We start from the raw sequence: 27,531 nt of genomic DNA on the forward strand, positions 1-27,531 counted from the left end.
AGCAACGGCGCGGTGCTGTCGCGGTGCGCAACCATGCCGAGAAGGAGCATTTCAGCGCAGAGACGCTTGGCCTGATCGATGACCTGATCATCGAGAACCACCAGTGCTACAAGCAGGCGGAGATCTATTCCAACGTGTTTTCCGGGTTGATCGATGCGCGTGGCAACCTGATGAACAACAGCATGAACAACCTGTTGCGCAAGCCGACGTTGATCAACGTGGTGTTCCCTGCCGCGAACTTGATTGCGAGCATTGGTGGTATGTCGGAGTTCAGCATGATGACGGCGGGACGCCGTGGTGGGTGTCGTATCCGTTGTTCCTGCTGGCGATGGGGCTTGGGGCGGGGTTGATGGTGTTGGGGCTCAAGCGAATAGCCGGTGGCGCCAATGTGGTGTGAACGCTGTAGGCGCCTCAATACCCAGAAAGGAATGCGAACAACTATCTACCGTCGCCCCTGTCTTGTTGGCCGTTAACGTTAGGGGACTCAATCATTTGAGTTCCAAGGGAACAGACATGGATATAACCGGTAACGCCTTTCTTGCTTTATTCGTACCCTTTTTAGTTTGATCGATGCGTTTAAAAAGCAGGCTGATGACAGCTGCACGCCTAATCCGATGAGTACGACACTCAAGTTTACCAGCGAACAGCGTCGATGAAGATAACTTGAGGTGGAGTTCAAGGTAAAAGAGTGTCAGACGTGACTGTAATGCATTGATGTTGTGGACAACCCTTTCAAAAAACCGAGGATGGCCATTATGTGATCAAAGAACCGTCCAGGTTTATCCTCTGCTGCGGCGTGCGAGTACCGCTACACGGAATTGTTCGATGTAAGAGTGAAGGACGCGGTGATTGACTATGACAGCCATGCGCCGATCGTCATTCATGCGGCAAAGGGCTTGATGGTGTCCTACGAGGTGCAAAACCAAGTCGGTCACGATTGCTTCTAGCTCCACTCGGGCGAACGGACTTTTGTTCCCGAAGTGGACAACGGATTTAAGTTTGCGTCCTCACCGGAGTGAGACCTTGTAGGGGATCGCCGGGGGGGAGTGTCGTTGAGTGTGTTGATTTGTGGACATATCCGTTATTTAGGTAACGGCGGCCTATGGTTTCATTCCTACAGCGACTCACTTTTGGAAGGCCGGGATGCTGGCCCAGCAAATGGTCGCCCCAAATCAAAAGCAGCAGCGCGGCGGAACCGACCGGTAGTGCAAGTCGACCGCGGTCAACCTGTAGCTGCTGGCACCGGCGATGGCATCACTCAGTGTACCTGATGTACCGAGGTGCCTGCATCGCCGCCAAGCCAGCTCCTACATACCTGCTGATTCAACCACTCAGGCCGGCTCTCAGGCCGCCACTGGACAAAACCCCGCACCTGCTAACTCTGCAACGTCAACACCTCAAACCCATCCGCCGTCACCGCCACCGTATGCTCCCACTGCGCCGAGAGGCTGTTGTCCTGGTCACCACCGTCCACCCATCCTTCAAGTTGCGCACTTTAGAACTCCCTGGTTCAGCATCGGCTCACGGTAAACACCATGCCTTCACGCAACTCAACCCGGTACCAGGGCGGCCAACGTGCAGGACCTGCGGTTCTTCATGCATCTGCCGGCCAATGCCGTGGCCACAATACTCACGCACCACGCTGCTGCCGTTGGCCTGCGCATGGCTCTGGATCGCATGGCCGATATCACCCAGGCGCGCACCCGGCTTGACCTGGCGGATGCCGGCCCACATCGCTTCGAAAGTCATCTCCACCAGGCGCCGGGCCTTGGGGGCGACGGTGCCGATCATGTACATCTTGCTGGAATCGGCGATGTAGCCGCCTTTTCCAGGGTGATGTCGATGTTGATGATGTCGCCGTCCTTGAGGATGTCCTGGCGCTGGGCATGCCAGGCACACCACCTCGTTGATCGAGGTGTTGATGGAGAAGGGTAGTCGTATTGCCCCAGGCTGGCAGGGCGGGCCTTGAGGTCATTGCGGATGAAGGCTTCGACGGCGGCGTCCAGCTCCAGGGTGGAGCGGCCGGCGGCGACAAAACTCGAGCATGGTGAAAACCTGTGCCAGCAGGCGCCCGGATTCACGCATCACCGCCAGTTGTGCGGCAGTCTTGATCATCAACTGCGCCCCCGGATCAGGTCGGCTTGTCCAGCAACAGTTTGTTGATCAGCTCGTTGTAGGCAGGTGCGGATTGAGTTCGGCGAGCAGGCCGATCTTGATCCAGAATTCGGCCTGGGCGTTGATGGAGCGGTCCATCGCAGCGCTGGCCAGGCAGTTGTTCGTGCAGTTGGTCGGTGATCTTGACGATGCCCATGGTGTTCACTGTGGTGGCAATATACAAAGCGTATATGTTTCGTATATCCATAGTAAACCCCGCCCGCTAAATGGCGCTGGCCATTGACTTGCCCGCAGGCCGCCGGTTAGTTTCGTCACATGACATTTCAAGCCTTTCGCAGCCAGCCAGCATTATTACCGCCATTCCTCATTTGGCGGGATAGCGCACGGCTGTACCAAACCCGCCCTAGAGGCGGGTTTTGCTTTTTCCGTCTCCAGGGTCTTTGACAAGAAGCCAGGAGACACCCATGAGCACCGCGCCTCACACCGCCGACCCGGACTGCTTGAACATTACGTGAAGAAGATTCTTGCCGCCCCGGTGTACGACCTGGCGGTGCGTACGCCGTTGCAGGCGGCCCCCCTCGGCACTGCTGGGCAACCAGGTGTTGCTCAAGCGCGACCTGCAACCGACCTTTTCCTTCAAGATTCGCGGCGCCTACAACAAGCTGGTGCAACTTACGCCTGAGCAAAAGCCCGTGGCGTGGTGACCGCGTCGGCGGGTAACCACGCCCAGGGTGTGGCCCTGGCGGCGCGGGAACTGGGGATCGAGGCACGTATTGTAATGCCCGCCAGCACCCTGAACTCAAGGTGCTGGGCGTGCGCGTTCACGCGGCGCCGAAGCGGTGCTGCACGGCGCGAGCTTCCCGTTTGCCCTGGCCCACGCGCTGCATTGGCAGAGTCGTCCGGTGCACCTTTGTTTCGCCTTCGATGACCGGACGTGATCGCCGGCCAAGGCACCGTCGCCATGGAGATCCTGCGCCAGCAGCAAGGGCCGCTGGACGCGATCTTCGTGCCGGTGGGCGGTGGTGGCCTGATCGCTGGCGTTACCGCCTACGTCAAATACCTGCGGCCCGAGGCGCATCATTGGCGTCGAGCCCGAAGGTTCCAGCTGCCTGTTGGCGGCACTGGGGCCGGTGAACGGTGGTGCTGCCCAGCGTCGACAGGTTTGCCGATGGCACGGCAGTGGCGCAGGTCGGCGCGTATGGCTTCGAGATCTGCCGCGACTGGGTGGATGAAGTCATCACTGTCAGCAACGACGAACTGTGCAGCGCCATCAAGTTGATCTACGACGACACGCGGTCCATCACCGAGCCTGGTGCGTTGGCGGTAGCGGGCATCCGCCACTACGTGGCCCGTCATCAATTGCGCGGGCAGACCCTGGTGGCGATCAATTCCGGGGCGAACATCAACTTCGATAGTTTGCGACATGTTGCCGAAAGTGGCGGCACAGGGCGCCGTTTAACTGAAGCCCAGGGTTAAACGATTAATCGCAGCGGTTCGACGACGATTCCGTCGACACTGTTCAACCTCTATAACAATGCACAGTTTATGAGAAAGGTTACAACGAGGGCCGTTTTTGCCGGTAGGCTTGGGAGTTACAAGCGTCTGCCAGGGTCGGCAAGACGTGGCCGGCACGCGCCTGCCAGGTTCATAACAATCTGTTGGCAGTCTCAGAAAAGGAGAGGTTGACCGCTTTCGGAACGAGCTTCGCAGCATCATTGAAGAAGTTTCCTGCCTAAACGGTGCGAATGCACCAAAGCCGAAGATGCCTCGCTGACGATCAAGGTCTGTGACGACCGCGACCGTGACCGTGGATTTGGAAGTCAAAGGTATCAACGCGGACAAACTCGACAGCAGTCGAGCGATTTGCAACCTGATCGCCGGGTTGCGCGAAGACCTCAGCACACCTATGCGCCCGCCTGCAACGAGCGGGAGGGCGCAGCCTCTACTAACTTGACGCTTGAGTGTGAGGGACCGAAGACCTGTGGGCCTGGATAAACGCCAGGCCCAATACGGCCTTTGTTGCCACCGCCAGCAGGATGCCTGGCCCCGTACCATTGATCCACTCACCAAACCCCAATAGCGCCAGCACAAGCACCGGTGATAAACCCGGTCGTCAGGGCGCGGCGCGTGTCCGAAGGAGGCGCGTGACGGGCGCGGTAGAACATGATGCCGATGCCCAGGAAGAGCGCGGCGTTGCGGCGCGACACCATCGGTGGCGTTGGAATACTCCACGCTCCACAACCACAGCAGCAGGTCGGGACGCAGGCCCCAGACCAGTGCGAGGGCGAAGCACAGCAGGGCGGTGAAGGTGGCGAGGGTAAAACTCAACAGCATGGCGAATCCTTTCAGCCTTATGACAAGCCCGCAAGCGCCTATTTGTGCGGGCCTGGCTCTTGTTTTCAACGCCTCAGTTCTGGAAGTCGCAGGCTTCGGACATTTCCAGGGTACGTCTTCCACCTTGCATAGCTTTATCCAGGAACTTGATATCCGCCTTGATGACCTTGCACTCATCAGTCGGGGTTTCGTTCATAGCCAGCACCTTATCGATATTCATCGGCAGGCCGTAGTGGTAAAGCACGGGTTTGACGGCGGCTGTTTGATCGTCGGCCTGGGCCAGGCCAGACGCAGCCGCCAGTGCAAAGAACGGCACCGAGCATCAACGTGCGCAGTTTCATGGTAAATTTCTCCGCAACAAGTGGGTACAACTTCACTCTCGGCTTGCGGATTAACCATCGATTCGTTGCCTGGCTGACAAAAGCTTCATCCAAGCTGGTGGCGATACGGCAGGTCCGGCCCGGCTTGCCGCAGGTCAACGCCGCGGCGCGAATGGCAAAGCCAAGCATGGCGTCGATCTGTGCGCGTGAGCTGTTGCAGGCCCTCTACCGAGTCAAGCTGCTGCTCGGTCAGCCAGGCAATCAACGCGGCCTGGAAGGTGTCGCCCGGCTACCGTGTCGGCCATCACCACCTTGACTGCCGGTTGCGACCAGTTGCCGTGCTGGCGGCTGAACACGGCACCGTCGCCGCCACGGGTCAGGAATACCAGTTGGCAACAGTGTGCAGCCAGCCCTGCAGCACGCTTTCCGGCGACTGTTCAGGGTAGCAGGTGCAGGTCTTCGTCGCTGACCTTGATCAGGTCGGCATGCTTGACCAGTTCCGCCACTCGGTCGCGCCACAACTGATATCCGGCTGCGGGTTGAGGCGCACGTTGGTCGAGGCTGATCAGGCGTTTGCCGCTTTCGCGCTTGACCAGGTTCAGCAGGGTGTCGCCAATCGGCTGCACCACCAGGAAAACGAGCCGATATGCAGGCCGCGATGTCAGCCCCAGCGCGGGCAGGTGGGCGACTTCAGCAGGCGGTCGGCACAGCCTTCGCCCCGAAGTTGTACTGCGGTGAGCCATCGGCACCCACGGCGACCATCGACAGGGTGGTCGGTGGCGAACTCCACCAGGAACTGCTCGCTGACGCCCTCATCCTGAGCACCTGCAACAAGCGACGCCCAAGGAAGTCGGTGGACAAGCCGCCGAACAAGCCGCCTCGATACCCAGGCGGCGCAAGCCTACCGCGACGTTGAACGGCGAACCGCCGGCAATTGCCTTGTAATTGACTTTGAAGCCTGCCCGCTGGCATCTTCCTCGCTGAAAATCAAACAGCGCTTCACCACACACCAGATACATAGATGTTCGCTCTTAAAGGGTTGCCACAAGCTGCTGGTAGCGCTCGTAGGCTTGTTGATACGCACTGACACTGGCCGCTACCGGCAGCGTGCGGCTGGCCGGGTCGACGCTCACGCATTTGTCGCACAAGGCTGGCCAGGGTTCGCCGGACTGGCTCCGCCGCCTGGATCGCCGCGCCCAGGCGGCTTCGCTTTGTTCGGTGCAGATCACTGGTGTTCATGATATCGGCCACCATCTGCCGCCAGACCGGGCTTTTCGAACCACCGCCGATCAGGCGGATGCTCTGGCTTTGCCTGGCCGGTCTGGCGCAGCAGGTCGAGACCGTAGCGCAGGCCAAAGGTGGTGCCTTCGACGACCGCGCGCGCACAGGCTGGCACGGTCAGGTTGGTCGCGGTCAGGCCGTGAAGGCTGCCGGTAGCGTGGGGCAGGGCGGGCACGCGCTCGCCGTTGAGGAACGGCAGCATGCTCACGCCGTCATGCCCCGATAGGAGCGTGTTCGACCAGCGCATTGAACGCGGCCAGGTCGAGTCGAACAGCTCGCGGATCACCCCGGTGGCGTTGGTCAGGTTCATGGTGCAAATCAGTGGCAGCCAGCCGCCGCTCGACGAGCAGAAGGTCGCGACCGAGGCCTGCGGGCTGACGTTGGGCAGGTCGGCAAACGCATACACGGTGCCCGACGAGCCCAGGCTCATGGTGATCACGCCGGGGGCGATGTTACCGGTGCCGATGGCGCCCATCATGCGTTGTCGCCGCCGCCGCTGGAGACGATGGCGTTGGGGTTGATGCCCAGGCGCTCGGCGATGGCGGGCAGAATCGTGCCGACTGCCTGATCGGCCTCGATCAATGGCGGCAAGGCCGTTCCAGGCGACCGCTCGGGTCGATGCTGGAGCAGTGCCACATCCCACTCACGGCGGCGCACGTTGAAATAGCCAGTGCCCGACGCATCGCCATACTCGGCGACGGCGCGACCAGTGAGCCAATAGTTGAGGTAATCGTGGGGCAACAGGATATGCGCGATGCGCGCGAAGATTTCCGGTGCTGCTCGCGGGTCCACAGCAGTTTCGATACGGTGTAGCCCGGTGCAATGGCGACGCCCAGGCGCTCAGGGCCTCTCGCCGCCCAGGTACGCCAGCAAGCGGTCGTTCTCGGGGGCGGTTTCGGTGTCGCACCACAGTTTGGCCGGGCGCAGCACTGGCCTTGGTCATCGAGCAGCACCAGGCCGTGTTGTTGGCCGGACACGCCAATACCGAGGATATCCTGGCCGTCCACGCCGGCCTGCTGCAGGGCGCGGTGGGTGGCTTCCGGTAAAACGTCCAGCCACTCCCGGGTGTGCTGCTCGCGACGGCCATTGGCGCCGCTGATCAAGGTGTGCGCAGCGGCGCCGAGGCCCAGTACCTTGCCGCTGGAGGCGTCGAGGACGATGGCCTTGGTACCTGGGTGCCGCAGTCGATGCCGAGAAACAGGTTTGTCGTTGTCATTGTGCATCTCGAATGCAAAAGCAGAGCTGTTTACCTGAGGCCCGCTTTACCGGCGATGAGGCCCTTGAATTCAACACAACATTCAAGATTGCCATCGCCGGCGCTACGGTACAGGTGCGGTTTCAGTGGAGAGGCCAGGAGCTGTTCAAGGGTTTTGTGACGCCCCTTGTCGCGCAGACTCTCATAGCACCGCTCGAACGCTGCCAAACTCAGGCGAATTGGGAATAGCCGTGCCAAAATCTCTTCCACCCCCAGCAGCCGTTTGCTGATCAACGCCTCATCACTCACCAGCCCCTGGCAAAACTCTGCACGCGGATCGGGGATCTAGCTCACGCCATTCTCGTCCACACCCTTGAGGTACACAACGCCCACGCCGCTACTACCAGCGCGCACGCTCAGTCTCGCGGCCATCGGCAATCAGGCGATTGATGGTCGGCACGGTGAACGGGAAACTTCGACGGCCATCCGGCACGCGTTCCAGCTGGTCGGCAATCGCCTGGTTGGAGAAGCGATCCACCAGCGTCGCTTGTACTCGGTCAAATCGATGCCCGGCACCGCGCCAGGTTTGGCGTGACGTCCAGGTCCATGTAGGCGCGCATGCCACGAACACCGGGTCGTTCATGGTCTCGTGCACAAACCGATAGCCCTGAGAAAGCCCAGGTAGGTCAGCGCCAGGTGGCTGCCGTTGAGCAGGCCGATCTTCATTTCTTCATAGGGCGTGACGTCATCGGTGAACTGCACGCCGACCTTTTCCCAGGCTGGGCGACCGTTGACGAACTTGTCTTCCAGCACCCACTGCACAAAGGTTCACAGACCACCGGCCAGGCGTCGTCGATGCCGTGATCGTCGTGCAGTTGCAGGCGGTGGGCGGTGCTGGTCATCGGTGTGATGCGGTCGACCATGGCGTTCGGGAAGCTGACGTTGGCCTTGATCCAGTCATGCAGCTCGGCATTGCGCAGGGCGGCGAAGGCCAGCGGGCCTTGCGCGTCACGGCGCCGTTGTGTGGCAGGTTATCGCAGGACATCACGGTAAATGCCGGGTGCCGGCGGCGCGGCGTTTGGTCAGCAGCGCAGATAAAACCGAACACGGTTTTGGTGCGCTCGGATGCGCCAGGTCGTGCTGGATCTGCGGCAGGTGGGCCATGAACTCGCCGTTGCTATCATCGATGCAGTAGCCGCCTTCGGTGATGGTCAGCGAGACGATACGGATCGCCGGGTTGGCGAGTTTATCGATCAGCGCCTGTGCGCCATCTTCGGCCAGCAGCATGTCACTGATCGAGCCGATCACGCGCACTTCAGTGTCGTCGGTGTCGCCCAGTTCATACAGGGTGAACGGTAGTCCTGGCCGGCCAGGTCGTCACAGGCCTTGCGGTCTTCGGCCCGCAGGCCGACGCCGCAGATAGCCAGTCCAGGGCTTCGCCGGTATTCATCAACGCATCGGTGTAATACGCCTGGTGCGCGCGATGGAAACCGCCGACGCCAATATGGGCGATGCCTTGGGTGGTGCTGGCAATGGCGTAGGCCGGCAATTTCACGTGCGGCGCCAACTGGGTGAGGTTCTGCTTATTCAGTTTCATCACGACTCTCGCGAAATCAGGCGGCGGCGCGCAGTGGGCGGGCCACGGCTACACCGTCGGTGTCGAACAGGTGGCAGTGCGCCGGGTCCAGGTGCAGGTGCAGCGTCTCGCCATACTGGCTGGCCATGTCGCCGCGAATCCGCATGGTCAGGGGCTCGCCGTTGGCGGTGATGACGTGGCAGAAAGTGTCGCTGTCCAGGCGCTCGCCGACGTCGGCGGTGACGGTCAGGGTGGTTTGGCCCGGGGAAGCAATTTCCAGATGCTCCGGACGAATGCCCAGGGTCACTGCACTGCCCACGCTCAGGTGGCGCCACTCAGCGGCAGGTTGATCAAGGTGCCAGCGTCCAACTGCACTTCGCAGCGTTGGCTTTCAACACGGGTGACTTGCCCTTGAGGAACCCATCTTCGGCGTGCCGAGGAAGCCCGCCACAAACAGGTTGGCCGGCTGGTGATACAGCTCCAGCGGCGAGCCGACCTGCTCGATACGGCCACTGTTGAGCACCACCACCTTGTCGGCCAGGGTCATCGCCTCAACCTGGTCGTGGGTCACGAGATCATGGTCGCTTGCAGCTCTTTATGCAGGCGCGCCAGTTCCAGGCGCATCTGTACGCGCAGGGCGGCGTCGAGGTTGGACAGAGGTTCGTCGAACAGGAAGATCTTCGGTTACGCACAATCAGCGCGGCCGATGGCCACACGCTGACGCTGGCCGCCGGACAGTTGCTTGGGCTTGCGCTCCAGCAGCGGGCCCAGCTCGAGGATGCGCGCCGCTTCGCTGACCTTGCTTTCCACCAGCTTCTTGTCGACCCGGCCAGGTCCAGGGCAAACGACATGTTCTTGCGCACGCTCATGTGCGGTACAGCGCGTAGGTCTGGAACACCATTGCCAGGTCACGCTTGGCCGGGGTCACTTCGGTGATGTCGCGGCCGTCCAGTTCGATGGTGCCTTCGCTGACTTCTTCCAGGCCGGCGATCAGGCGCAGCAGCGTGGATTTACCGCAGCCCGACGGGCCGACGAACACCACGAATTCCTTGTCGTTCACTTCCAGGTCGATGCCTTTGATGATCGAGAAGCCTTCGAAGCCTTTTGCAGATTCTTGATTTTCAGGTTGGCCATGATGAGCCTCCGCTAGGAATTATTATTTAACGGCGCCGAAGGACAAACCGCGCACCAGCTGTTTCTGGCTGATCCAGCCAAAAAATCAGGATCGGCGCGCAGGCCAGGGTCGAGACGGCAGACAATTTGGCCCAGAACAACCCTTCAGGGCTGGAGTAGGAGGCGATCAGCGCAGTCAACGCGCGGCGGCGGACGAGGTGAGTTCAGCGACCAGAACGCCTCGTTCCAGCACAGGATCAGCGACAGCAACACGGTGGAAGCCAGGCCACCTTGGCGATCGGCAGCAGCACGCGGACCATTTCCTGCCACAGCGTGGCACCGTCCAGGCGCGCGGCTTCAAGGATGTCCTGGGGATGTCCTTGAAGTAGGTAAACCATCCACACCACAATCGGCAGGTTGATCAGGGTGTAGATGATGATCAGCGCAATGCGCGTATCCAGCAGGCCAAAGCTTTTGGCCAACAGATAGATCGGCATCAGTACGCCCACCGGCGGCAGCATCTTGGTGGACAGCATCCACAGCAGCGTGCCTTTGGTGCGCTGGGTTTCGTAGAACGCCATGGAGTAGGCGGCGGGCACCGAGATCAGCAGGCACAGGGCGGTGGCGCTGAAGGAGATCAGCACTGAGTTCCACGCATAACTGAAGTAGTTGCTGCGCTCGTTGATGTGCAGGTAGTTCTCCAGCGTCGGCGTGAATATGAACTGCGGCGGCGTGGCGAACGCGTCGATTTCGGTCTTGAAGCTGGTCAGCACCATCCAGAAGATCGGGAAGAAGATCAGGATCGCGATGGCCCAGGCCAGGGTGCCGAGCAACAGGCTTTGCAGGCGGCGGGATTGTTGAAGCGTCATGGCGCGGCCCTCAAGGCTTGTCAGTCAGGTTTTGCCGATCATCCGCACCAGGATGATCGCCGCGATATTGGCGATGACCACGGCAATCAAGCCGCCAGCCGACGCCATGCCCACGTCGAACTGCACCAGCGCCTGGTTGTAGATCAGGTAGGCGAGGTTGGTGGACGCGTAACCGGGGCCACCGTTGGTGGTGGTGAAGATTTCGGCAAACACCGAGAGCAGGAAGATCGTCTCGATCATCACCACCACGGCAATCGGGCGGGCCAGGTGGGGCAGGGTCAGGTGCCAGAAGATCGCGATGGCACCGGCACCGTCCAGGCGCGCGGCTTCCTTTGTTCCTGGTCGAGGGACTGCATGGCGGTCATCAGCAGCAGAATCGCGAAGGGCAGCCACCGCCACGACACAATGATGATGATCGACAGCAACGGATAGTGCGCCAGCCAGTCCACCGGCTCGGCGCCGAACAGCTCACACGGCGGCGAGGATCCCGACACCGGATGGAAAATCAGGTTCTTCCAGATCAGCGCACCGACGGTGGGCATGATGAAGAACGGCGAGATCAACAACACCCGCACCAGCCCGCGACCGAAGAACTCGCTGGCTTCAAGCAGGGCGCTGATCAACACGCCGAACACCACGCTGATCAGCAGCACGCTGCCCACCAGCAACAGGGTATTGGTGGCGCCGGGCAAGAAGCCTGAGTCGGTCACGAAATGTGAAGTTCTCCAGCCCCACGAACTGGTTTCACCGGGGTAGAGCAGGTTGTAGCGGATCAGCGAAAGTACAGGGTCATGCCCAGCGGCACGATCATCCACAGCAGCAGCAAGGCGACCGAGGGGCTGACAAGGAACCAGCCGGGGTTGGCCAGGCGGTTTTGCCTGGTTTGCCCGACACGGCGGTTTGCACTTGGGCAGTGTTGGTATTCATAGGATCAGAACCAGTCAGGTACATGCAGAACTAGAGTCGAAGCGCGGTCAGTGTGGAGCGGGCTTGCTCGCGAATGCGGTGCGTCAGTCACGGATACATCAACTGGAAGACTGCATTCGCGAGCAAGCCCGCTCCCACATTTACAGTGGTGTGCCGCCCATTTGGGATAACCGGCCCGCTTCATCTCACGCTCGGTGGTGGTCTGCGCGGCGGTCAATGCAGCATCCACCGTCTGCTGACCGGTCAGTGCGCCGGAGAAGAATTTGCCGACCTGGGTCCCGATCGCCTGGAATTCAGGGATGGTCACCAACTGGATACCGATATACGGCACCGGCTTGAGCGTCGGTTTGGTCGGGTCCGCGACTTTCAGCGATTCGAGGTCACCTTGGCAAACGGCGCGGCCTTCATGTACTCGTCGCTGTAGGTCGACTTGCGCGTGCCTGGCGGTACGTTGGCAACGCCGTCGGTCTTGGCAACCAGGGCGCCATATTCCTTGGAGGTGGCCCAACTGGTGAAGACCTTGGCAGCGTCTTTGGCCTTGGAACTGGTCGGGATCGCCAGGCTCCAGGAGTACAGCCACGACGTACCTTTGTCGGTTTTTTCGTGAGGGGCAAAGGTGAAGCCGACGTGGTCAGCCACTTTGCTCTGGGTCTTGTCGGTGACGAACGAGCCGGCCACGCTGGCATCGACCCAGATGGCGCACTTGCCGCTGTTGAACAGCGCCAGGTTTTCGTTGAAACCGTTGCTGGAAGCGCCCGGCGGGCCGGACTTCTTCATGTTGTCGACATAGAAGTTCAGCGCGTCCTTCCATTCAGGGCCGTTGAATTCAGGTTGCCACTCTCGTCGAACCAACGTGCACCGTAGCCGTTGGCCAGGGTGGTGATCAGCGCCATGTTCTCGCCCCAGCCGGCTTTTGCCGCGCAGACACAGGCCGTACTGCTCTTTGCTCTTGTCGGTGAGTTTGGCGGCGAATTCGCCGATCTGGCTCCAGGTTGGGTGCTCGGGCATGGTCAGCCCGGCGTCCTGAACAGGTCGGTGCGGTAATAGGTGATCGAGCTTTCGGCGTAGAACGGCAGGGCGTACAGCGAGCCCTTGACGGACAAACCGTCACGCACTGAAGGGAATACATCGTCGAGGTCGTAGGACGCCGGCAGGTCCTTCATCGGCTCCAGCCAACCCTTGGCACCCCAGAGTGCAGCTTCGTACATGCCGATGGTCAACACATCGAACTGCCCGCCCTGGGTGGCGATGTCAGTGGTCAGGCGCTGGCGCAGCACGTTTTCTTCGAGCACCACCCAATTCAGCTTAATGTCCGGATGCTCGGTCTCGAAGGTTTCGAGAGCTTTGCATGCGGATCATGTCGCTGTTGTTGACGGTGGCAATGGTCAGGTCTGCGCGCCAAAGCTGACGGCGCTGAGGGTCATGCAGGTGGTCATGCAGGTCGAAACAAGCAGTGCTTTTGCTGTGAACTTCATCGCGCACTCCATTTCCGCGCCCAGGGGGCTACAGAAGGACAGTTATTGTTGTTGTGTCTTCTACAGGTCGTCAGGAAGAGTGTGCGTTGATTACAGCCTTCAAATGGGGTTATGACAAATCCTGGGCGCACTTGGACTGATACTTTTGCACTCGCGCTGCCGAGGCTGAAACGATTCGCCCAGTATGCCCCCTGTAGAGCCGGCTTGCTGGCGATGGTGGTCAACGATAACGCGCAAAACCGGGTAAACGTGGCGTTTGCAGCATTTTCGCCGGCAAGCCGGCGCTACCGTTCAAGCCAGGTTCTGTTCGGTAAGCCGCTGCACCGCCAGGCGCCGGTAGTGGAAGGGGTCATGCCCTTGAGCTGCTGAAAACGCCGGTTGAAGTTGGAAATGTTGTTGAACCCCGACTCGAAACACACATCCGTCACGGCCTTGTCGCCATCGGCCAGCAGTTCGCAGGATTTGCTGATGCGCAGGCGATTGACGAATTCGATAAACGTCCGCCCGGTCGCCTGCTTGAACACGCGGGAGAAATACGTCGGTTTCATCCCCAGGTATTCCGCCACTTCTTCCAGCGACAGCTCCCGCGCGTAATGCGCAAAGATGTAGTCCACCGCGCGGTTGGTGCGGTCGATGCTGTGTTCGTCGGCCAGTTGCGGCGTGGTCACGCCGGACAGCAACTGGTAGTCGTCACAGGCGCTCAGTACTTCCAGCAGGATAAAAAATGCCCCAGCCGCGCCATGCCCTGGGCCTCCTCGATACGTTGCATCAAGGTCATGGCCTGGGCGATGGTTTTGCAGCGGAACTCGATGCCGTATTGTGCGCGCTCAATAACGGCGCCAGGCCCTGAGTTCGGCAAAGATGTGGCTGCCTTGCTCGAACAGTTCATCGGTGAAGTTCACCAGCATGTCGCGTTTGGGCACGACCTCGTCTTCCTCCACCTGGCTGATCCAGTTGTGGGGCAGGTTGGGGCCGGTGAGGAATAGGCTTTCCGGCAGAAGTTGCCGATATAATCGCCGATGAACACCTTGCCGGAACTGGCGACGATCAGGTGCAGCTCGTATTCCTTATGAAAGTGCCAGCGCACCAGCGGGCAGGGAAACCGTGCTGGCGATAGATGATGGACAGGCCGTTATGGTCGTCCATCAGTTCGTAGGAAGGATCGGTGATACGCGTTGCTCGGGTCATGCTGCCGTCGCTTTATTGTGGTTGCTGCGTAGGATAATGCCCCTCACGCGCAACCTCGCCAGCGCCGCTGTCTAGACGTTGCGGTTTTTTCGCCTCGATCCACTGCGACATGTACTGGGTACTTTATGTGCATGGTGGCGCAGCATGCTGCCGGTGAAGTTGTCCCGGCGATGGGCCGTGAGGTGGCTGCGGCACTGCTCCAGGCACGCCACCAACGCCGGGCCGTGGACCTTCTGGTCATAACGGCGGGCCAACAGTTGGCGACCGTCTTCCTGGGCCTGGGTCCAGCGTTCACGGTTTTGATATTAAGGCTACCGCCGCCGCCGCAAGGGCAGGGCTATGTTCTACCACGCCAGGCCATGGCTGCTCGTCACCCATGGCTTCGGCGCCCATCGGCGAGGTAACGTTTGGCGTACCGCAGAGCATCGCATCGGCCAGCTGCCCTTGATGCCGGCACCAAATCGCAGGGGGGGCCAGGCAGATACGCGCGGCGGTCATCACCTGCAAGGCGTCTTCAGCCCAGTTCATCACATGAAAACCCTGCGCCGGGTTATGCAAGGCGGTGGCTTTGGGCGGCGTGTAGGCGCCATAAATGTGCAACTGCGCGCCCGGCAATTGCTGGCGGATCAGCGGCCACAGGCTGTTTTCATCCAGAGCACCGCATCCCAGTTGGGCGCGTGGCGAAAGTTGCCGATGCTGAGAAAGTGCGCGCGGTCTTCAAAGGGTGCGAAGGGCTCGGTCGGCGGCTCCAGCATCAGCGGGCACCAGTGGAGCAGGGCGGCTGGCACCTTGAAGTGCTCGGTGAGCAGGCGGATTTCCACGTCGGAAATCATCAGGCTGATATCACAGCGGTAAATCGCCGCGATTTCGCGCTTGGCCAGGTCGGTCTCGGCCATCAGTCGGAACTCTTCCTGCAACGCCGGGAAAACAGGGCGCTGAAGTCGTCGCTGTCGGGGTGCGCCTTCAGGTGATCCTTTAAACGCTGGTGACGTGCGTCGCGCAGGCTTTGCAGGTCGGAGGTTTCCAGCACGCGCAGGGCGTCGGGGCAGCATTTTCGACGCGCCAGCCAAACTGTTCCTCCATCATGAAGCGGTCGAACAGCACGATATCCGGGGCCAGTTCGCAAATAAAGTCATCGAAACTGCTGTTATTGAGCTCGATGGCGCATTCGGCGATACCCAGCGCGGGCAAATCGGCTTTGTGTTCGCCAATGGTCGCCGGGCTGCTGAAGGTGATGTCCCAACCTTGCGTAAGAAAACTCTCAAGGATTTGCATCATATGCCCACCTGCGGCCGAAGAGCGGGGCTCCGGCCAGACGTAACCAATGACCAGGACTTTGGTGGCAGGGCATTCATCGACATCGTGTTCCTTGAGGGCGCAAAGCGCGCAATTAAACCATAACCTGCGACATGACAATTTATGTTTGGCGGTAGGTAGCGAACGCACTTTGTGGTTAACTTCGGCCTCTCGAATTCGTTAAACCCAAATCAGCATAAGGATTCCGTTCATGGCTCAAGTCACCCTTCGTGGTAACCCTGTCCAGGTTGAAGGCGAATTGCCGAAAACCGGCACCCAAGCCCTGATTTCACCCTGACTGCCGGCGATCTGTCGGACGCCACCCTGGCGACCTTCGCAGGCAAGCGCAAAGTGCTGAACATCTTCCCAAGCGTCGACACTGACCTGCGCGACCTCGGTTCGCAAGTTCAATGCCCAGGCTAACGAGGCTGAACAACGCTGTCGTACTGTGCATCTCCACCGACCTGCCATTCGCCCAAGCCCGTTTCTGTGGCTCCGAAGGTCTGGAAAACGTGAAGAACCTGTCCGACTTCCGTGATTCGGATTTCGCGGTGGACTACGGTGTTTCGATTGCTGATGGCCCGCTCATCTGACCGCACGCGCCGTTGTCGTGCTGGACGAACCTGACCGCACGCGCCGTTGTCGTGCTGGACGAAAACAACAACGTGCTGCACAGCGAACTGGTCAGCGAGATCGGCCAGGAGCCGAACTACGAAGCAGCCCTGGCTGTTTTGAAGTAACTGTTTCGGTACGTTACTGTCGTTTTGCAGTAACACGCTTGATGATGATTGCGGCCTGGCCTAGTCCAGGCCGTTTTATTTGTCGGTCAGCGGCTTAGCGAAATAGCCGATGAACTAAGGTCAGAAGTTGCAAAGCCCAAGGTAAATAGCCGGTAAAGGCGCTTTTCTTAATGCGCCCCAGTGCTTATCTTTCAGCCTCCCAAAGAAGAAGCTCGCGCCCAATGGTTGATCACTCCATGCAATCCTCCCCCGTAAGTCCCGCTGCTGGCTGTTCGCCCTGCTCGTGCTGGTGGTTATCGCCGGCCTCTGCTGGAAATTCTGGCCCGGCAGCCACAAGGACGCCACCGCGCAGGCGCCAGCCGGACGTGCCGGCAAGTCGGGGATGATGCGCCCGGGCTTTGCGGTCCACGGGCCCGGTGCCAGTGCGCGTATTCCCGGCGGTACTGGGGAATTCCCGGTGTACTACAAGGCGTTGGGCACGGTCACCGCGCTCAACACCATCAATGTGCGCAGCCGGTGGGTGGTGAGCTGGTGAAGATCGCCTTTGAAGAAGGCCAGATGGTCAAGGCCGGCGACCTGCTCGCCGAGATCGACCCGCGCAGCTACCAGAACGCCTTGCTCCAGGCCCAGGGCACGCTGATGCAGAACCAGGCCCAGCTGAAGAACGCCCAGGTCGACGTCCAGCGTTATCGCGACCTGTATGCCCAGGACAGTATCGCCAAGCAGACCCTGGACACCGCCGAAGCGCTGGTCTTGCAGTACCAGGGCACGGTCAAGACCAACCAGGGCGCGGTGGATGATGCCAAGCTCAACCTCGAATTCACCAAGATCCGCGCGCCGATCAGTGGCCGCGTCGGCCTGCGCCAGGTAGACGTGGGCAACCTGGTGGCAGCCAACGACACCACGTTCCTGGCCGTGATCACCCAGACCCAGCCAATCAGCGTGGCCTTCACCTGCCGGAGAACACCCTGAAACCGTGCTCGCCCGCTACCACGCCGGCAACAAACCGCCCGTGGAAGCCTGGGACCGTGGCGACGTGAAGCAACAGGCGACCGGCGTGCTGCAGAGCCTGGACAACCAGATCGACGTGACCACCGGCACCCTGAAATTCAAGGCGCGTTTCGATAACAAGGACCAGGCGCTGTTCCCCAACCAGTTCGTCAATGTGCACCTGCTGGCCGACACCTGCACAACGTGGTGCTGGCGCCGTCGGCGGCGATCCAGTTCGGCAACACCGGCACCTTTGTCTATGTGCTGGACGGCGACAAGAAGGTCAAGGTGCAGCCCCTGGTGGTGGGTGACACCGATGGCGACAATACCGTGATCAAAGAAGGCCTCAAGGCCGGCGACCGCGTGGTGCTGGAAGGCACCGACCGCCTCCGGGACGGCAGCGAGATCGAAGTGGTCAACGACAGCAGCGAAGTACCGACCACCCCGACCGAACACCTGCAAGGCAAGCCTGCGGCTAAAGGGAGACCGGCACCACCGCCGGCAAGGCGCAAAGGTCGGTTCATGAACCTGTCGCGGCTGTTTATCCTTCGCCCGGTCGCCACCACGCTGAGCATGCTGGCCATTGTGTTGGCCGGCATCATCGCGTATCGCTTGTTGCCGGTGTCGGCGTTGCCCCAGGTGGATTACCTGACCATCCGCGTGATGACGCTGTACCCCGGCGCCAGCCCGGATGTGATGACCAGCGCGGTGACCGCGCCACTGGAACGCCAGTTCGGGCAAATGCCCGGCCTCACGCAATGGCGTCCACCAGCTCTGGCGGTGCGTCGGTGCTGACCCTGATTCAACCTCGACATCAATATGGATGTCGCCGAGCAACAGGTGCAGGCCGCGATCAACGCCGCCACCAACCTGTTGCCTGCTGACCTGCCGGCGCCGCCGGTGTACAACAAGGTCAACCTGGCCGATACCCCGGTGCTGACCCTGGCGATCACCTCCAAGACCATGCTGCTGCCCAAGCTCAATGACCTGGTCGACACGCGCATGGCGCAGAAAATCGCGCAGATCAGCGGCGTCGGCATGGTCAGCATCGCCGGCGGCCAGCGCCAGGCCGTGCGCATCAAGGTCAACCCCGAGGCCCTGGCGGCCAATGGCCTGAACCTGTCGGACGTGCGCACCCTGATCGCCGCCTCCAACGTCAACCAGCCCAAGGGCAACTTCGACGGCCCCACCTGGGTGTCGATGCCTCGACGCCAACGACCAGTTAGTGTCGCCCCAGCAATACGCCGAGTTGATCCTGGCCTACAACAATGGCGCGCCGCTGCGCTCAAGGACGTGGCACAGATCGTCGACGGCGCCGAAAACGAACGCCTTGCCGCCTGGGCCAATGAAAACCAGGCCGTGCTGCTGAACATCCAGCGCCAGCCGGGGCCAACGTGATCGAGGTGGTGGACCGCATCAAGGCGCTGTTGCCGAGCATCACCGACAACCTGCCGGCCGGCCTCGACGTAACGGTACTCACCGACCGTACCCAGACCATCCGCGCCTCGGTCAAAGACGCAGCACGAATTGCTCATCGCCATTGCCCTGGTGGTGATGGTCACGTTCCTGTTCCTGCGCCGGGTCAGCGCCACGATTATCCGTCCATCGCCGTGCCGCTGTCGCTGGTGGGCACCTTTGGCGTGATGTACCTGGCGGGTTCTCCATCAACAACCTGACGCTGATGGCCCTGACCATCGCCACTGGCTTCGTGGCCATCATATCGACAACCTGACGCTGATGGCCTGACCATCGCCACTGGCTGTCGTGGACGGACGACGCCATCGTGATGCTGGAGAACATCTCCCGTTATATCGAGGAAGGCGAGACCCCGCTGGCCGCCGCGCTCAGGGCGTAAACAGATCGGCTTCACCCTGATTTCCCTGACCCTGTCGCTGATCGCCGTGCTGATCCGCTGTTGTTCATGGCCGACGTAGTGGGGCGCCTGTTCCGCGAATTCGCCATCACCCTGGCGGTGGCGATCCTGATTTCCCTGGTGGTGTCCCTGACGCTCACGCCGATGATGTGCGCACGCTTGCTCAAGCGTGAGCCCAGGAAGAGCAGAGCCGCTTCTACAAGGCCAGCGGCATGGATCGATTGGTTGATCGCGCGTTACGGGGGCATGTTGCAGTGGGTGCTCAAGCACCAGCCGCTGACCCTGTTGGTGGCCATCGCTACCCTGGGCCTGACCGTGTTCTCTACCTGGTGGTGCCCAGGGCTTCTTCCTGGTGCAGGACACCGGCGTGATCAGGGCATTTCAGAAGCGCCGCAGTCGATTTCCTTCGCGGCCATGAGCCAGCGCCAGCAACAGTTGGCCAGATCATCCTGGCCGATCCTGCCGTGGAAAGCCTGTCTTCCTATATTGGTGTGGACGGCGACAACGCCACCTCAACAGCAGGCGCCTGCTGATCAACCTCAAGCCCACGGCCAGCGCGACCTGAGTGCCGCCCAGGTGATCACCCGCCTGCAACCGGAAATCGACAAGCTGGTGGGCATTCGCCTGTTCATGCAGCCGGTGCAGGACCTGACCATCGAAGACCGGGTCCAGCCGCACCCAGTACCAGTTCAGCATGTCGTCGCCGGACGCCGAGCTGTTAGCGCTGTGGAGCGAAAACTGGTCCACGCGCTGAGCCAGTTGCCCGAACTTACCGACGTCGCCAGCGACCTGCAGGACAAAGGAAGCTTGCAGGTGTACCTGGTGATCGACCGCGACGCGGCTTCGCGCCTGGGTGTCAGCGTGTCGACCATCACCGACGCGTTGTATGACGCCTTCGGCCAGCGGCAGATCTCCACCATCTACACAGGCCAGCCAGTACCGCGTGGTGTTGCAGGCCCAGTCAGGCGAAACCCTGGGGCCGGAGGCACTGAACCAGATCCACGTGAAGACCACCGACGGCGGCCAGGTGCGCCTGTCCACCCTGGCCCATGTGGGCAGCGCCAGGCCCAGTTAACTGGTGCGCATATTGGCAGTTCCAGCGGTGATGATGTCGTTCAACCTGGCCCCGGCGTTGCACTGGGCAAAGGCGTAGGGTTGATCAACCAGACCCAGAAAGACATTGGCATGCCGGTGGGCGTGCAGACTCAGTTCAGGGCGCGGCCCAGGCGTTCGAAGCGTCGCTGTCGAGCACCTTGCTGCTGATCCTGGCGGCGGTGGTCACCATGTACATCGTGCTCGGCGTGCTCTACGAGAGCTATATCCCCGATCACCATTCTCTCGACCTTGCCGTCGGCGGCGGTGGGGCCTTGCTGGCCTTGCTGCTCAGTAGCGTGACCTGGAGCATGATCGCGATCATCGGCATCATCCTGCTGATCGGTATCGTCAGAACGCGATCATGATGATCGACTTCGCCCTCGATGCCGAGCGCAACCAGGGCCTTGACCCGCAGACCGCCATCTACCAGGCGGCGCTGCTGCGTTTTCGGCCGATCCTGATGACAACCCTGGCGGCGTTGTTCGGCGCGGTGCCGTTGATGCTGGCCACCGGTTCCGGCGCGGAATTGCGTCAACCGCTGGGCCTGGTGATGGTCGGCGGCCTGCTGGTAAGCCAGGTGTTGACGCTGTTCACCACGCCGGTGATCTACCTGTATTTCGATCGCCTTGGCCGCCGCTGGCGCAAAGAGCCGCAAAGCCTGGAGCCGGTTGAGTCATGAACCTGTCCGGACCTTTCATTCGCCGGCCGGTCGCGACCATGTTGCTGAGCCTGGCGATCCTGTTGCTGGGCGGTGTCAGCTTCAACCGCTGCTGCCGGTGTCGCCGCTGCCGCAGATCGACTTCCCGGTGATCGTGGTGTCGGCCAGCTTGCGGCGCCAGCCCCGAGGTGATGGCGTCTCTACCGTGGCCACGCCGCTGGAGCGCTCGTTTGGCGCGATTGCCGGCATCACCACCATGAGCAGTTCGTCGAGCCAGGGCTCGACCCGAGTGGATCCTCGCGTTCGATTCCGACCGCGATATCAACGGCGCGGCGCGGGAAGTGCAGGCGGCGATCAACGCCTCGCGCAACCTGTTGCCCAGCGGTGCGCAGCATGCCCACCTGAAGATCAACCCGTCCCAGGCGCCGATCATGGTGCTGTCGCTGACCTCGGACGTGCTGCAAAAGCCAGCTGTACGACCTGGCCTCGACCATTCATCGTAAAGCCTCTCGCAGGTGCGGTGTGGGTGGTGCAGATCGGCGGCAGCTCCCTCGCCAGCGGTACGCATCGAGCTGGAACCAAGGCCCTCGACCAGTACGGCGTGGCCCTCGACGACGTGCGCAACACCATCGCCAACGCCAACCAGCGCCGGCCCAAGGGTTCCCTGGAGACAGCCAGCGCAACTGGCAGATCCAGGCCAATGACCAGTTGGAAAAGGCCAAGGACTACGAGCCGCTGCTGATCCGCTACCAGAATGGCGCGGCCCTGCGCCTGGGCGACGTGGCCAGATCAGTGACGGCGAAATGGAGACCGCTACAAGCGGTTTCTTCAACAACGAACCGGCGGTGCTGCTGGTGATCAACCGCCAGTCTGGCGCCAACATCATCGAGACGGTCCGGCAGATCAAGCGCAGTTGCCGGCGTTGCAGGCGGTGCTGCCGTCCAGCGTCAAGCTGAGCCTGGCCATGGACCGCTCGCCGGTGATCACCGCCACCTTGCACGAAGCCGAGATGACCTTGCTGATCGCCGTGGGCCTGGTGATCCTGGTGGTGTACCTGTTCCTCTCGGTAACTTCCGCGCTTCGTTGATCCTGACCCTGGCAGTGCCGGTGTCGCTGGTCGGCACCTTTGCGGTGATGTACCTGTACGGGTTCTCGCTGAATAACTTCTCGTTGATGGCGTTGATCCTGGCCACCGGCCTGGTGGTAGACGATGCCATCGTGGTGCTGGAAAACATTCCGGCACATCGACGAAGGCGTGCCCCGATGAGGGCCGCGTACCTGGGCGCCCAGGAAGTCGGCTTACCTTGCTGTCGATGAACGTGTCGCTGGTGGCGGTGTTCCTGTCCATCCTGTTCATGGGCGGGATTGTCACCAACCTGTTCCGCGAGTTTTCCATCACCCTGTCGGCCGCGATCATTGTGTCGCTGATTGTCTCGCTGACCCTCACCCCGATGCTATGCGCGCGCTGGCTCAAGCCATGTCAAAACCCAGATGACCGGTTTGCAGCGCTGGAGCCAGAAGATCAACGACCGCATGGTCGCCGGCGCTACGCCACCAGCCTGGACTGGTCTTGCGCCATCGTCGCCTGACTCTGCTCCAGCCTGTTGCTGACCATCGGCATGAACGTGGCGCTGTACGTAGTAGTGCCGAAACCTTCATGCCCCAGCAGGACACCGGCCAGTTGATCGGTTTTGTGCGCGGCGACGACGGGCTGTCGTTCAGCGTGATGCAGCCGAAGATGGAGCCTTCCGCAAGGCGGTGCTCAGGACCCTGCGGTGCTCAGCGTGGCCGGTTTTATCGGCGGCAATAACGGCACCAACAACGCGGTGATGCTGGTACGCCTCAAGCCCATCAGTGAGCGCAAGATTTCTGCCCAGGCGGTGATCGAGCGCCTGCGCAAGGACGTGCCGCTCGTACCGGGCGGTCGGTTGTTCCTGATGGCCGACCAGGACCTGCAATTTGGCGGCCGCCGCCAGACCAGTGCGTATTCCTACATCCTGCAAAGCGGCGATCTGGCGGCACTGCGCCTGTGGTACCCCAAAGTCGTGGCGGCCTTGCGTGAACTGCCAGGCGGCCGCCATCGACGCCCGCGAGGGCCGGGCGCGGCGCAAGTCACGCTGGTGGTCGACCGCGACCAGGCCAGCCCTGGGCATCGACATGGATATGGTCACGGCGGTGCTCAACAACGCCTACAGCCAGGGCAGATTTCGACCATCTACGACAGCCTCAACCAGTACCAGGTGGTGATGGAGGTCAATCCCAAGTACGCCCAGGACCCGATCACCCTCAACCAGATGCAGGTGATCACCGCCGAAGGTGCGCGGGTGCCGTTGTCGACCATCGCTCATGCGAGAACAGCCTGGCCGACGACCGCGTGAGCCACGAAGGCCAGTTCGCCTCGGAAAACATCGCCTTCGACATGGCGCCCGGTGTGACGGTGGAGCAGGGCACGGCCGCCATCGAGCGGGCGATTGCCAAGGTCGGCTTGCCGGAGGACGTGATCGCTAAGATGGCCGGCACCGCCGATGCCTTCGCGGCCACGCAGAAGGGCCAGCCGTTCATGATCCTGGGCGCGCTGGTGGCGGTGTACCTGGTGCTGGGTATTCTGAGAGCTACATTCATCCGTTGACGATCCTTCGACCCTGCCGTCGGCTGGGGTCGGCGCCATGCTCGCGATCTACCTGACGGGGGCGAGTTCAGCCTGATCTCCTTGCTGGGCCTGTTCCTGTTGATCGGGGTGGTGAAGAAGAACGCGATCCTGATGATCGACCTGGCGCTGCAGCTCGAGCGCAACGACGGCCTGGGCCCGCTGGAGTCGATCCGCAGCGCCTGCCTGTTGCGCTTGCGCCCGATCCTGATGACCACCCTGGCAGCCATCCTCGGCGCCTTGCCGTTGCTGCTGGGCGCGGGCGATGGTGCGGAAATGCGCCGTCCGTTGGGCTGACGATTATCGGCGGCCTGGTGTTCAGCCAGGTCCTGACCCACACCACCCCGGTGGTCTACCTCTATCTCGACCGCGCGCGCCATCGCTTCAACAAATGGCGCGGCGTGCGTACCGATGCTGCCCTGGACACTGCGCTGACCGATTCAAATCACGCCAATGCACCACGTCCGCGGGATTCAACGACGCCCGGCGTAACGCATTCCCCTGAAGGAGCTGGCTTGCCGGCGATAAACGCCCAGGCACCGCGTACCTCCCGGTTGGGCGCGTTATCGTTGACGACCTTCGCGAGCAGCTTGCACCTACCGTGGGGTTGGCGTTGTTGCTCAGCGCCTGCGCCGTCGGCCCGGACTACCACCGGCCAGAGGTCATCGAGCTGGCGCAATTCAAGGAAGCCCAGGGCTGGCGCCAGGCCACCCCAGCGACTCCTGGCCCGTGGTGCCTGGTGGGAATGTACGGCGACCGTCAACTCAACGACCTGGTCACGCGCCTGAACACCTCCAACCAGACCGTGGCCCAGGCCGAAGCGCGTTTCGCCAGGCCCAGGCCTTGGTGCGCAGTTCACGCGGGCGTTTTACCCCACCGTTGACCTGAGCGCTGGAAAACCCGCGCCAGCCAGGGCACCGGCAGCAGTAACGCCAGCCTCAGCAGTTCCAGCAGCGGTATCCGCGACACCTCAATGCGCAGCTGGGCGAGCTGGGAAGCCGACATCTGGGGCAAGCTGCGCCAGGGCCTCGAAGCCAATGAGGCCAGCGCCGAAGCCAGCTCGGCGGACCTGGCGGCGATGCGCCTGAGTCAACAGTCGGAGTTGGTGCAAAGTTACCTGCAACTGCGCGTCATGGACGAACAGACACGCTTGCTGCAGGCCACGCTGGAGACCTATCAGCGTTCCTGCAAATGACCGAAAACCAATACCGTGCAGGGTTTCCGGCAAGGACGCGGTGGCCCAGGCGCAAACCCCAACTGAAGACCACCCAGGCCAGCCTGATCGACCTGATCTGGCAGCGCCCCAACTGAAAACGCGATTGCGGTGTTGATCGGCGAGGCGCCGGCGAACTCAACCTGGCGGTGAGCAGGACATACCCGCGTTGCCGCAGATCCCGGTGAGCCTGCCCTCGCAGCTGCTGGAGCGCCGTCCGGACATCGCCTCGGCGGAACGCTCGGTGATCGCTGCCAACGCCAATATCGGCGTGGCGAAGGCTGCCTACTACCTGAGCTGAGCCTGGCCGGGGTTATTCCAGCAGCACCTACGCCGACTGGATCAACCTGCCGAACCGCTTCTGTCGGTGGGGCCGAAGCCGGCCATGACCTTGTTCGATGGCGGCCAGCGCTCGGCGGAAGTCGACCGTACCGTGGCCTCCTATGACGAGACGGTGGCCAAGTACCGCCAGACCGTGCTGGACGGTTTCCGTGAAGTGGAAAACTACATGGTGCAGCTCAGAGCTGAAGACGAGGCGGTGGTCAGCAACGAAGCGCTGGAGGCTGCGCGTGGTCGCTGCGTGACTCAGAACCAGCGCGGCCGGCCTGATTGCCTACCTGGACGTGGTCACCGTGCAGGCCACGGCGCTGAGCAACGAACGTACTGTGTTGACCTTGCTGCAGACGCGCCTGGTGGCGAGTGTGAATTGATCGCGGCATTGGGCGGTGGCTGGGACGGCAGACGCCGATTGCCGAGAAAGACTGACTCTGCAACGCCGATCATCTGTAGGAGCCGGCTTGCCGGCGATCGCGGTGGGTCAGTGTGCATCTTAGTGCCTGATCTGACATCGCCGGCAAGCCGGTTCTCCAGAAAGTGAAGAGTCGACCTCCGCGCAGTGCAAAGGCGCGGTCGGCGAAGGTATTTTGAGTCGGTAGATTGGCGTCAAAATGCCACTAGTGGCTCTGATAATTAATCAACTGCTCAGAATTATTCTCGCTACAATCGCCCGCTTTGCCACCTGGCACGGGCGTCTCAGGCCGTTGCGCACGAGAGTCCCATGCTCATCGGTAGTTATTCACCACTGGTCGTGATCTCGCTGTTCGTCGCGATCCTGGCTTCCTACACCGCGCTGGACCTGTCCGGCCGCATCGCCACTACCAAGGCCGCGCTGTCTATTTATGGATAACCGGCGGCGCCATGGCGATGGGCGTAGGGGTGTGTCCATGCACTTCATCGGCATGCTGGCGTTGCGCTGCCGTTGCCCTGGTTTCGACCTGTGGATCACGGCGGTGTGTCGCTGTTGATCGCGGTGCTGTCCAGCGGCTTCGCCTTGTGGCTGGTGAGCCAGCCGCGCTTGCTACCTGGCAACTGGCCTTGGGCGCGCTGATCATGGGCACTGGCATTGCGTATGCACTACACCGGCATGGCCGCGATGCGCATGACCCTGGCATCGACTACGACCGACCTTGTTCGGCGCGTCATTGCTGATCGCCGTGGGGCGTGCGGCGCGGCCGCTGTGGATCGCTTTCAACCTGCGTCGGTTACCCGTACGTGCGCCTGGCACGCGGCGGCGCTGCGGTGGTGATGGGCTTCGCCATCGTCGGCATGCACTACACCGGCATGGCGGCAGCGTTTCGCCGATGAAAGTTTCTGCGGGGCGGCGTTGAACGGGCTGAGCGGCAAGGGCCTGATAACCTGGTGCTGGTGACCACCCTGGCGGTGCTGGCCATCGCCTGGCTGACCCTCGCTGCTGGATGCGCGCCTGAAGCTCGCACTGCGGTGCTCGCCGATTCCCTGACCCAAAGCCAACCAGGAACTCACCCACCTGGCGCTGCACGACATGCTGACCGGTCTGCCCAATCGCACGTTGCTCGCCGACCGTATTCAGCAAGCCATGCAGGGGCGGTGAAGGAGCAGGGCGGCTGTTTCGCACTGATGTTTATCGACCTGGACGGCTTCAAGCCCGTCAACGATGCATTGGTCATCATATGGGTGACCAGTTGCTGCGCGAAGTCGGCCTGCGCCTGCGCGAAGATTTGCGTAGCCACGACACCCTGGCGCGCATTGGCGGAGATGAATGTATTGCTGGTGCAACTGACCCAGCCGGATGACGCCCTTGGCCTTGCCGAGCGCCAGTCGTGCTGATCAACCGCGCGTTCCAAGTGGCCGAACATGAGCGAAGATCTCCGCCAGTGTCGGTATCGCCATGTTTCCGGGCAATGGCAACAGCCCCAAGTGAACTGATGAAAGAACGCCGACGCCGCGATGTACCACGCCAAGGGCATGGGCAAGAACGGCTACTTCTTTGATGCCTCGATGAACACCAATGCGCGCAAGCAATTGCAACTGTTGCAAGACCTGCGCAACGCGGTGGAGCAGGAGCAATTCCGCCTGTACTACCAGCCAAAGTTTGACGCGGTCAGCGGTATCCCGGTGGGGGCCGAAGCCCTGTTGCGTTGGGAGCACCACAACAGGGCCTGTTGCTGCCGGCGATGTTTATCGAGCTGGCGGAAAGACCGGGCTGATCATTCCCATCGGCGAATGGGTCCTCAACGAAGCATGCCGTCAGATGAGCCTGCAGGTGCCCAAGGCTACGAAGACTGGCGTATCGTCAGAACCTGTCCGC

The 27,531-nt window shown here is 61.5% G+C and overlaps 5 protein-coding genes and 2 pseudogenes across 5 annotated transcripts; 4 read left to right on the top strand and 3 right to left on the bottom strand.

Moving 5' to 3' along the window:
* Nucleotides 1-1,375: 1,375 nt before the first annotated feature.
* On the bottom strand, nt 1,376-1,791 carry LOC117794021 (methionine aminopeptidase-like). The gene is made up of 2 exons (XM_034634482.1): nt 1,563-1,791; nt 1,376-1,479 (listed from the first exon to the last, which is right to left on the bottom strand). The coding sequence occupies exons 1-2, from the start codon at nt 1,789-1,791 to the stop codon at nt 1,376-1,378; spliced, it is 333 nt and encodes a 110-aa protein (XP_034490373.1).
* A 590-nt stretch (nt 1,792-2,381) lies between these two features.
* Nucleotides 2,382-3,591, top strand: LOC117794022 (annotated as a pseudogene).
* A 6,095-nt stretch (nt 3,592-9,686) lies between these two features.
* Nucleotides 9,687-10,803, bottom strand: LOC117794023 (probable ABC transporter permease protein y4oR). Its single transcript, XM_034634483.1, has 2 exons — nt 10,206-10,803; nt 9,687-9,967 (listed from the first exon to the last, which is right to left on the bottom strand). Exons 1-2 carry the CDS (start codon nt 10,801-10,803, stop codon nt 9,687-9,689), a joined length of 879 nt encoding a protein of 292 aa, XP_034490374.1.
* A 4,216-nt stretch (nt 10,804-15,019) lies between these two features.
* Nucleotides 15,020-15,668, bottom strand: LOC117794024. Its single transcript, XM_034634485.1, has 2 exons — nt 15,375-15,668; nt 15,020-15,304 (listed from the first exon to the last, which is right to left on the bottom strand). Exons 1-2 carry the CDS (start codon nt 15,666-15,668, stop codon nt 15,020-15,022), a joined length of 579 nt encoding a protein of 192 aa, XP_034490376.1.
* A 134-nt stretch (nt 15,669-15,802) lies between these two features.
* On the top strand, nt 15,803-16,484 carry LOC117794025 (thiol peroxidase-like). Its single transcript, XM_034634486.1, is given in 4 exon segments — nt 15,803-15,822; nt 15,971-16,069; nt 16,071-16,110; nt 16,112-16,484. Coding segments are annotated over 4 exon segments (477 nt in total). The 3' UTR covers nt 16,430-16,484.
* A 330-nt stretch (nt 16,485-16,814) lies between these two features.
* Nucleotides 16,815-18,214, top strand: LOC117794026 (putative multidrug resistance protein MdtA). The gene is made up of 4 exons (XM_034634487.1): nt 16,815-16,910; nt 16,943-17,371; nt 17,472-17,594; nt 17,654-18,214. The coding sequence occupies exons 1-4, from the start codon at nt 16,815-16,817 to the stop codon at nt 18,212-18,214; spliced, it is 1,209 nt and encodes a 402-aa protein (XP_034490378.1).
* A 1,126-nt stretch (nt 18,215-19,340) lies between these two features.
* On the top strand, nt 19,341-21,787 carry LOC117794027 (annotated as a pseudogene).
* The last annotated feature ends 5,744 nt before the right edge of the window (nt 21,788-27,531 follow it).

The sequence above is a fragment of the Drosophila innubila genome, chromosome X (assembly GCF_004354385.1).
Source record: "Drosophila innubila isolate TH190305 chromosome X, UK_Dinn_1.0, whole genome shotgun sequence".
Classification (NCBI taxonomy): domain Eukaryota; kingdom Metazoa; phylum Arthropoda; class Insecta; order Diptera; family Drosophilidae; genus Drosophila; species Drosophila innubila.

Excerpts from the sequence above, each read along its gene's own strand:
- LOC117794026 (XM_034634487.1), top strand. The coding sequence starts at position 16,815 with ATGCGCCCGGGCTTTGCGGTCCACGGGCCCGGTGCCAGTGCGCGTATT. Across the intron at positions 17,372-17,471 it reads CCCAGACCCAGCCAATCAGC|CAACAGGCGACCGGCGTGCT; the intron begins GTGGCCTTCACC and ends GGCGACGTGAAG. Across the intron at positions 17,595-17,653 it reads TCCCCAACCAGTTCGTCAAT|TTCGGCAACACCGGCACCTT; the intron begins GTGCACCTGCTG and ends GCGGCGATCCAG.
- LOC117794021 (XM_034634482.1), bottom strand. The coding sequence starts at position 1,791 with ATGATCGGCACCGTCGCCCCCAAGGCCCGGCGCCTGGTGGAGATGACT. Across the intron at positions 1,480-1,562 it reads CCTGCACGTTGGCCGCCCTG|GATGGGTGGACGGTGGTGAC; the intron begins GTACCGGGTTGA and ends CGCAACTTGAAG.
- LOC117794023 (XM_034634483.1), bottom strand. The coding sequence starts at position 10,803 with ATGACGCTTCAACAATCCCGCCGCCTGCAAAGCCTGTTGCTCGGCACC. Across the intron at positions 9,968-10,205 it reads GGTGGCCTGGCTTCCACCGT|CGGAGGCTCATCATGGCCAA; the intron begins GTTGCTGTCGCT and ends AATAATTCCTAG.
- LOC117794024 (XM_034634485.1), bottom strand. The coding sequence starts at position 15,668 with ATGCAAATCCTTGAGAGTTTTCTTACGCAAGGTTGGGACATCACCTTC. Across the intron at positions 15,305-15,374 it reads GCGCGACGCACGTCACCAGC|GAAGAGTTCCGACTGATGGC; the intron begins GTTTAAAGGATC and ends CCGGCGTTGCAG.